This window comes from Lytechinus pictus, chromosome 4, assembly GCF_037042905.1.
Source record: "Lytechinus pictus isolate F3 Inbred chromosome 4, Lp3.0, whole genome shotgun sequence".
Classification (NCBI taxonomy): Eukaryota; Metazoa; Echinodermata; class Echinoidea; order Temnopleuroida; family Toxopneustidae; genus Lytechinus; species Lytechinus pictus.
Genome location: NC_087248.1, coordinates 8388026 through 8397903, shown reverse-complemented (window position 1 = coordinate 8397903; position 9878 = coordinate 8388026). Strand labels below are relative to the sequence as shown.

General features: G+C 39.2%; 1 protein-coding gene across 1 annotated transcript; it reads right to left on the bottom strand.

The window, feature by feature from the left end:
- Window positions 1-2242: 2242 nt before the first annotated feature.
- LOC129258486 (uncharacterized) lies at window positions 2243-9322 on the bottom strand. Its single transcript, XM_054896746.2, has 2 exons — window positions 9151-9322; window positions 2243-8945 (listed from the first exon to the last, which is right to left on the bottom strand). Exon 2 carries the CDS (start codon window positions 8934-8936, stop codon window positions 6537-6539), a length of 2400 nt encoding a protein of 799 aa, XP_054752721.2. The 5' UTR covers window positions 8937-8945; window positions 9151-9322; the 3' UTR covers window positions 2243-6536.
- Between the last annotated feature and the right edge of the window lie 556 nt (window positions 9323-9878).

The window sequence follows — 9878 nt, the reverse complement described above, 5'->3', positions numbered from 1 at the left end:
TTAATTCAAGGCTACATCAAATGCATCATTAGTTGTCATGTGTATACTTTTTCCTTGTCTCCAAGCAAACTACCGCCATCATCATCATGACAAAAACATCTGCTCAATTTTTCCCCACACCACACCATCAGCATGATCAGAACACTGGGTGCTTTGTTTCTGTCTACATCATATACATACAAGAAAATTAGATCAACAGACGGTAAACATTAACTGAGAGATTTTCGGTAACAAGGTTTCCCGCCAAAATAATCACAAATGAGCACGAGGAAACAGGTAGGTTTCCTTGCAGAATGTGACAGAGTGAGGACACGGGGTTATCGGTTACATCGCGGATGATCCTAAATGACTTTGGCATTCATTGTCACAAATTTTGAGAAATGTTCCCAGGCTGGTATGAACCAACATTTTGATGGTACATCACTCTACCCCCCCCCCCCCCCATTACATAGAAGTTCATGGCCGTTAAAAAAAAAAATTTTGCTTGGGGATGGAGGGCAAAATTTGGAAAATGCTCGAGAACGTGATTAAACGAGTGAGCGAAGTGACAGAACTTACTACGGAGGAGGTGTTTTTATTCAAGTTTTCAAACGAAAGCTAGCATAACTATGGCAACGTTCTCATTTATGAGTCGAAAATTTGATAACCTATAGGCCCTTGATTCTTGAATGCTCTGACGATAATAATTGTTACCTGGATGCGTGAAACGTTCGCAAGATTTTCTCTCTTTTTTAGCCTACCCTGAAATTAAATGATTTCTGACGCTTCCAAACCAAAAGTTTTTGAAATATTAAAGGCTGATGTAGGATTCTGTCATATTTTGACATCCGCATCCTACGCAAAAATGTTTTAATAAAGGGTGGAGGAAGACCGTTACCATTGATTTTCAACATTATTTCAAAGTGTGAAATGAAAAAAAAGGGGGTGGGAGGAAAAACGGGCCAAACAAACAAAGAGGTTAGTTCGGTGTAAGCCTATATTACTCACTCCTCTTACACCCCCCCCCCCTAAATAAAAAAAAGAAGGAAAAATGTCACTTTCAGAACGTCTGCTCCCTCTATCAATCTTTCCGCCAGGTCCCTGCCCAATAACATATTTCCATAAATTTTTATTCTCTCAAATTAAAAAGATAATAATTTGATTTAATTTGATAATTTGATTTTTTTTCTCGTCATAAAATGTTTGCCCCTCGTGATGACTTGAACATGTTGAACCATTAATATGTTGCAAGGGGCATATTGCACATTCTCTACACTCTAAAAAATATTGGGTAAAACTGTTCCAATAGGGTAATTATGTGTCCAACCAACATTGGGCTTTTTTTTATTCAGTGCTATGAAAATTTTGCTCATTCTAAAGTAATTGCTGCTTATTTTTTTAACCTTACTGGACAATATGCTTCCGGCATTGGGTTAAATACTGCCCCAAATTGGTCGCACACATAATTACCCTCGTGCTGCTCTGGTTAAAATTTACCCAATATTTTTACAGTGTATAGAAAGCCGTATATTGTAACATATTCTTTCTATCTCTTTGCTTTAATCTGTTAATTCTTGTTTCAATTATTCAGCTATCTAAATGATTGGACTAAACCTTGAACCAGTCGTTAGGATTTTTTTCAATTTCAATGGATATATTCATTTCTGTGATACCGTTCTTAACACTGATTAGATAATTAGAAAAATATATATTTGAATTCATTTTATTCCACATGTTCACCAATAATGAAATTATAATGGCAACCAAATAATATCAAATTAAATCACAGTTCTAATCTCCTCAATTCGAATTTCACAATCCCCATGCAATCCCCCATCCCTCCTCCTCCCACCCCCCCCCCCATCTTCCCTCTCTTTACATTTCTCTTTATCTCTCTCTCTCTCTGCCTTTATATCCCGACTAGCTCACAAAAACTCACATCTCAACTGTCTTCATTTTATCTTTATCATATTTCGGCTAATTTTTCCTCTTGATATATGTGTCAAGATAATAATCAATATAGTATTTGAACATTCTAATTTCAATTTCAATATTCTAATTCGAATTAGAATATTCCAATATGAATATTCAAATTTTAACTAAGATTGCTTCTAATTCTGGAAAAAAACTACCGGAAATGCAAAACAGATGATCATAATCTAAATAGTCTCTGTCTTCTATTTAGAACGTAACCTGCAAAAAGGAAAATAAAACAAGAACCGTTGGACTAAAAATAAAATGACGAGGCTCACTAAGTCGCGTATAAAAAAAAATTTATTCATTTATTTAGCAGTATTATAAGAATATTATCTCTTCATTATCAGTCATCTTCCGCATAATATTAACATATTTTAATAACACAAAATTTCCATTTGCAATGGATAGAGCACCATATTGAAAAATATACAATCAAACAATTGTCGTTGAGTATAAAAATGTTAATGAAATTCATTACAGACATGACATATGGATGATCATATTTGGAAAAAACAACATTCATTTAACAATGCCAATTGCATAAAATGATAATCTGAGCAAATTAATATTCTATCATTTAAAAAAGTAAGGAAAAGTTCCGATATCATTTCGTCTCATTGAATGATTATAATTCAGAACATGTTTATGCATGGAAAAAAACGTCAGATTTTAAATGCATTTTAGGTTATTATACATGTTGTATGACACATGATATATTGTATGAAAACAAAATGAACAATGTATTTCTAATAATATGACAGGTGATTTGCTCCGAGTTAGTTTAAATTTCTGAAAATAGTGGTAAATACCGATCCATCATTACTGCATTTTACCCAATATATCAGGTAAACCTTTTTTAGAGTGTAAATGCACCGGCCAAGCAAGCCAGGATACCAGTTTAAAATGTATTCTTATATGACGGGTGACTTGCTCCGAGTTATTGCATTTTAAACTTCTGAAAAATGGTGTTAAATACCCATCCATCATTACTGCAAATGGTCTAATATTTGGAGAGTATGGTGATAAATTACAATAAATATAATTATGTGAGAATGAAGCATTTTCTCGACAGTTTTGCTCAAAAGCAATTTTGTTTTGTTCGGCGTTGGGGTTAAGCACCGGTCAAGCAAGCCGGGGTACCAGTCCAAAATTTCGGTCTGGGCGACATAATATTCTTACATTTTTACTATCATTTTTTAAACATCAAGTATTATCATGATAATATTCCCAGCGAAGTTGTGTATCATTTTTATGATAGAAAAGACTGCCGAGTATGAAAATATATTGATTGTTCATCGCCCTGTAGGAAACACGAAAATACCGACATCCGTTTACCTTTGGCGATGATTCAACAGACAATCTCTAGGCCTAGACAGTGTTGTGTTCAGGGACGTTAACTGTTTTATAATATCGTGGGAGGGGGAGGGGGCGTCCCCCGATCATGTGATTTCATGAAGTAAACATTTATACCAAGGAGACGCTTCGACAAGGGGAGTGACAACAACTAAGCTTTGACGCCCCTTAATTCTTGCTCTAAAAAATAACGAAGAATTGGACAATGGAGTTTACCCTGTAATAATCTAAAATACATTCATGGCTGTTTTTTTTGCCCCGAATCGAAAGGAAATCAATTCATTTGGTTAAGGTATTGACCAAAATCAAGATCAGAATTATACAAGGCTTACTAATGCAGTATATAAGGGAGAACTGTCTGCACCCCTCCTGCGCCGAGCATCAAAATCCTAGAGAGAGAGAGAGGGGAAAGATGGGGGTGATCAGACCCCTCCCGACAACTAGAAACGCGATTTCATAAGTAGCCGCAGAAAGAGTTACCTTCATTTTCATAATTTCTCCTAAACCACCCTATGAATATGTCTTCCCCCATACACCCCCATTTCCCCCCACTCCCAACGGCCCTCCCTGTCATTACAAAACGCTATGCCATACTGCAGCTCGTGCCAACCGACGTGACGTGACATCAGACAATTGATCTAAGTATGTGCATCATTCTTTGAAAGATTTGCGTAATACAAAGTCTAGACAAAATTCATCACCAACATGACCGATGCTTATCATATAAAAACTCCTTATTTCTATTTTCATCATGGTAGGTGATAAGAACATATAATAAGATGCGTCATTTATGTTTCACACCAGGCCATAGCGTCCTGCTATAGCCAATTTTGAGGATATAGCCGAATAATCAAAAGTCTCAAAAGATTTCACTGTGCATTACTGACTGAATCACAAGAGTTGCAGTCCAACGCAAAATTTTCCAAACTCTGTATATGCGTATAACTTGACCTACAACTAACTAAGAATATAGATTGAGAAATGCGAAACGGAGTTTTAATGCGATCTCGTCAAATACTCTACCATGCTTTATGCACATCTTTGTCTCAAAATAATCAATATCTAATCCAAAAAAACAATGATAATCCGAAACTCACAATTTTGAAAGAAAAAATATCAAATTTAACGAACTCAACGAACTTGCAGTGCGGTAGTACCACACAAGCTGACAACAAAAGTCTGCTGTAGTAGAAGGTCCCCCGCGATTTTTTTACCCCGTCAGTCCTTGTGTACCTAACATGAGAGTAGTCTTTGAACCACACAACAAATCTCGGACAAGTATTTTTCAGAATTTTGCCTCAATTTCTAATTTAAAACTTCTTTCAAAAATCGTTCCAGGCGAGACTCGAACCTGCGTCAATGAACTTGAATGCAGGTGATGGCTTGATTGAGCCACACCAATCGAGCTGATCAACGGGTCGGAAATTACGCTATTATGGCTATATCCTAATGTTTCGTGTCGCCGTGAATATTCATGAGTTGTAGTCTGACCAAATAAATCCTCTTATATTGTCATTTCAATGTACTTATTCATAAACAAATTACGGCTACGGTATACCCCCATCTCGCGTCAGGTACACAAGTACTGACGGAAAAAAATCGCCCCTCCGCCCTCCAAATTGTTTTTCCTACGACTTAATGGTAAATTTCTCTTTCCGTACAAATATAAGCCGTTTTTACTTTTCAAATTGTGCTAAACGACTTTGGCTTGAATTTTGTTCAGTCCCACCCGAATTATTATAAAAAATAATGAAAAAAAAAATCATATTAAGTTATTTCCTATATTGGGATTCGAGCCCGCAACCTTACCATTATACGTTACTTGTTATAAGCACAAGGATTATCCCATTGCGCCATGGTGACAAGTTGTACAAGTCGTTACCAATTACTTTACAGCTTTACGATTCGTGTCTATGAAATATTTATGAAAAGTAGTCTTTGACGAAATAACCATATTCTGACGCCGTGTTTGAAAATGTCGTAGGAAAAGTAATTTAGCCCCCACCTTCCCATCCACAATCCCATCATCCCACCCGACACCCCCTCATTCCCGCTCTTTGACTCATCATTCTTTGCTACAACCATAGATGTAACAATTCCTGGCTATAACCAAGGGACCGTCTCATGAAAGTTGTCAGCACTGACAAGTTGTCTTTCTCCGACAGTAACCATAGTAACAGTCAGAGGCCAGTGCCTTTCAGCCAATCAAAACCAAGGATTTCACTGAAATTGTCAGCTCTGACAATTTAGTCAGTGCTGACAAATTTCATGAAATACCCACCAGGTCCATACTACAACACAATGCATGCTGCAATGCTACTGTCATTAATAAATGCAGCAAAACATAGGGTCTCAAGCCCCTCAACCAATTATTATAAATGATGATCTTTTTTTAATAAGTATTATGTAATCTAATGTCTAACTGGACAGATGTTTGATGTACAGGTGTACGTGATCTCATTATGATACACCACATAGTTATAATCTTAATGTCCTTGGTGGCACCGAGGTCATAAAGATTATAACTATGTCTAACAAATTAATATAGAGTTCTAACTGATAGAGATAAGTGAAAGCCCAGAAATAGATTCATAGAATCAACTAGTTTAATATCCCAACATGCAGGACGAATTTGCACACGATTTGTGAAAGAAAACTAATTTCTTTCACGCTACAGGACGTCCCAACAATTATTTGATCGCTTTGATCTTTTCGGTTGCACTCTTTTCGTGAAGTATAAATATTTACCAAGTAACGAGTTAGAAACGATTTTACAAAGTCTGAATAGCCATAGCAACATCGTACGCATTAAATAGTATCACCTTTACCTGTTTACAGAAAGTTTGCCGTAACGAATCGACCCCTATCCGTTATCAATGACTACGGCCATGCCATACATAAGTATGATAAGAGGAATGATGGAAGATATTCGATAAGGACTACAACTTCGTATCTTATTATTGATTGATACTCACAAAGGTTGATCTAACAAACACGTACAAACTCAAAATATACAATCATTACACAAAGTACCGTGTTAATTGCTAGTCTTTTCCGATACGTCTTTACCAGACGGTTCATGGATTCCGAATCCATCCAAAAGCAGGCCGCTATTGGATATTCGTTGATGAACTTCACCATCATCTTGTACCGATCATCGTCTGTAATTCAATCTCGAAGTATGTAATTACGTTGTATCATACTTTGCGTAGGCGCTATATATAGTTTCAGCAAACGACCTCACTTAACAAATCATTGTCATCATCAATATTTTTATCTTCCACCTGCGTCCCGCGTGTTCTCTTAATTTTGGCATAAACTGGCATCTTTTTAGGTTCAGCTTCCTTGCCCAAATTTGATTCCGCGACAGTTTGCTCTGGTAACGTTGACTGATCCTTCTGCTCAAGGACGTCTATGGTCGCATACGGTGATGACATGTCGCAATCCATGACATCATCACTGCTTGCGGCATCGTAACCACTCTCGTAGCTACTGGCTAGAGACAGGGCAAAGTCTTTGACAGATTGGAGGCCATTCTCCTGCAAGGTGTCCGGTGAGTTCGGTCGAGAATGGGTGAAGAAGTGAATGGGTGAAGAAGCTCTTGGTGGAGTATCAATCTCGGCGTATTCATCACCTGCGGGTGAGAAGGCTGTAGCGACATGGGATCTCCTGTATGCACCAGGTAACGTATCCGACATGACACGTCGTACAACTGACATTGTCACACTGTCCCCACTACTTTCAGTTGCGCTTGACCCCTTCGCGAACGCGTCTCTGGGAATGTTGTAATGACTTCTGTTCATAACTGCCTCGATAGGCGCAGCGGGTAACGGTCTTAAGCAGCTCTTGCTCCTTCGCAAAGATGACGTTCCGCCTCCTAGGGTTACATCCGTTATGGCATAAGCTGCGACTGTACTCATGTCTCCGTCACCTGTGGAGATTTGCGAATCCGGCCGCACATAGTCATTCATTTGAACTCCTGCTGGTGTCCTTAGGCTTGCATCCCTGCGCAGAACGTTGTACTCTGACGCAGAGTCGTTCATGATCATGTGACTACATGTGCGTTCAAGACGACGTACTTTTCGTTTCCCAGGTTCCAACGTAAAATACTTTGGTCCTAAGCACTCTGCATCGTCGCATTCCATCTCGGCACTCTCGCTATTTAACGTTCTGTTGGCAGGTGACACATCAGGATGTCGAAGTTCATCCATGTGAATGTCACTTTTACGGGAGTCGTCTTTGTCGGCCGTACTGCCATGCGCGACACGATTTTGACGAACAAGAAAGAGCAAGAGAACAACGATGACGCACACAAGGAGGACTGCGATGACCGATCCAATGGCTATTACGGGAACCATCATATTTGACCACTTGTTCTCACTAGTGCTTCCAAGGCCAGATGGAAGGTCATCATGAGCAACATTGGATGGGGGTATTGGAGATCTTAGAATTTCATTATTGACAGTTGTATTCACCGAGGGTTCCTTCGTCACAGGTTTTGCAGTATCTTGTATTTCAGGCGATGTGACTGCTTGTGAATCGCTTGTCACTTTATCTGCCGTAGATTGCGTCGTCTTGCCTTGTGGAACGCCTATAAAGTGGGTATCCAGTGTCACACTGGATGAATCTTGCGATCTTTCAACAACCGCTTCTGTGGTCACAGATGGAATATTCTTAGGGTAAACGTACAGAATGGAACTGGCGTTTCCGGTCATTTGTGCGATATCATCACGGGTTCTACATTCCACTCTGGTATTGTTGTGATCCAAAGTGACGGGAGAGAAGAGATACTTGTCCTTTCTGGCATTGTAATCTCTCAAACCATTGATATACCATTCATAGGTAAGAGGGTTCTTACTAGCTATGATGCATCTGAATGAAACATCCTGACCCTGCACTGCTTGCATCTGCTTTGGAAAAAGAATCACAGGAACATTTGTCTCGAGAGGGGTAATGGTACACGCCTTGCTGAAGGTAGGTTCTATCAATGATGCCTCTTTGCACATATAACTTTCACCAAAGTCAGTTGGTCTAAGTGTGATGTTTAGTTGACTGTATCGAGTATTGCCTGTTTGATTGACGTTTGTAGACCCGAAAATTACTTGTTCAGGTTCTGCAGGTCTGTGCCACGACAAGCTCACATCAAGGCCCGGATTATGGGAAGCACAAGAAAGGGTGACAGTCACTCCTGGTGCAAGTGACTCTGAAGACGATAGGCTACACGTTGGTTGTTCAACGACTATCAAAGACACCGGGGGAGACATGATCGTTTGCCTGGTTTCAGTTGAATACACACCGCAGGCATATGTACCATTATCGCCGCGAGTCACCTGTCGAAAGACAAGATGGTACTCTCCTAATAACGTGTTGCCTTCGATCCTCAGTCTTCTCCGAAGGGCCCGCTTGATGATCTTGCTGTCGGTACTGATGATGCTTTTGTTGTCAATCCGAAACCATCGGACGGGCTCGCTTCCTTGATCTGCTACTCGACATGTTAGTCTAGCATAGGTACCAAGGTCACTTGCAGTGTTGGTTGGACCCTCTAAGATTGTTATTGCAGATACAGTGCATACCCAGGCGGAAATGAAGAGAAGGGAAATCAAAGACATCTGAACTTCGGGCATCATGACTGGAATCTGGCGAAAGAACAAAATAGAAACAGGAATATTCCATTATTAATTAACGAAAAAGACAACTGTATACTTCCATTTAAAACTGTAGGAAGAAATAGATGGATTTGAAATACCAATTGACGGACTAAGGGGGGTAAAAGAAAGAATAAAGGAAAGAGAGGTAAAAAAGAGGTACATTGTAGGATATAAACTTTCGATTGTTACCAACCTTTATGCACTCGAACTTTGCTGACTACTTTGAACAAGTTCGAAAGAAGTTGTATCTCCATGCATTATTAGAGTCTCGAAACCTGATGAACCTTATAGTTTTGACAACCGACATGGTTTGCCTATCTTCATGTGAAAATTTTCGCACATTTCTCCATTGGCGACAAGGTCATGTCTGGGTAAGCTTTATAGCATTGACCGTCCAGCCCATTCTTATTTACTTCCATAACAAATCTATCTGACGCAGATTTTTTTGGTATATATTTGGTTAAGTTTTACTGAGAGCGGAATTGAAGTTCATTGGCACGTTTTGGTCTGACTCACGGGAGGGTGCGAAATATAGTCTTTATGGACAGACGCTAGTCTGATGGAAGTGTACTCTTGCTTCTAGTGTTACGCACAGGTTCCCTCTCTCTTCAGTCGCAGCCGGACCGACGAAGCTGACTCCAGAAAGATTACCACTATTGAGTTAGTTTCAATGACATACCATCAGTCGATTACTAGTCGGTTTTGTTGGTGTTACTGTCCTATTACTGATGAGGCAGGATGCTCATGGGAAGCCTTGGTGGTTTTAAACTAGCTCAACAACTTAATGAGAATACTGGCCGAAGTCCAGTTGAGTTGTAACGTCACATGAAAAGGAAATTTAACCTTAACCACAGACAACTTCTCTAATTTAGATAAGATGATCCAAAGAAGTAGAAATGCTGTTGCTTTTAAATTCAAATC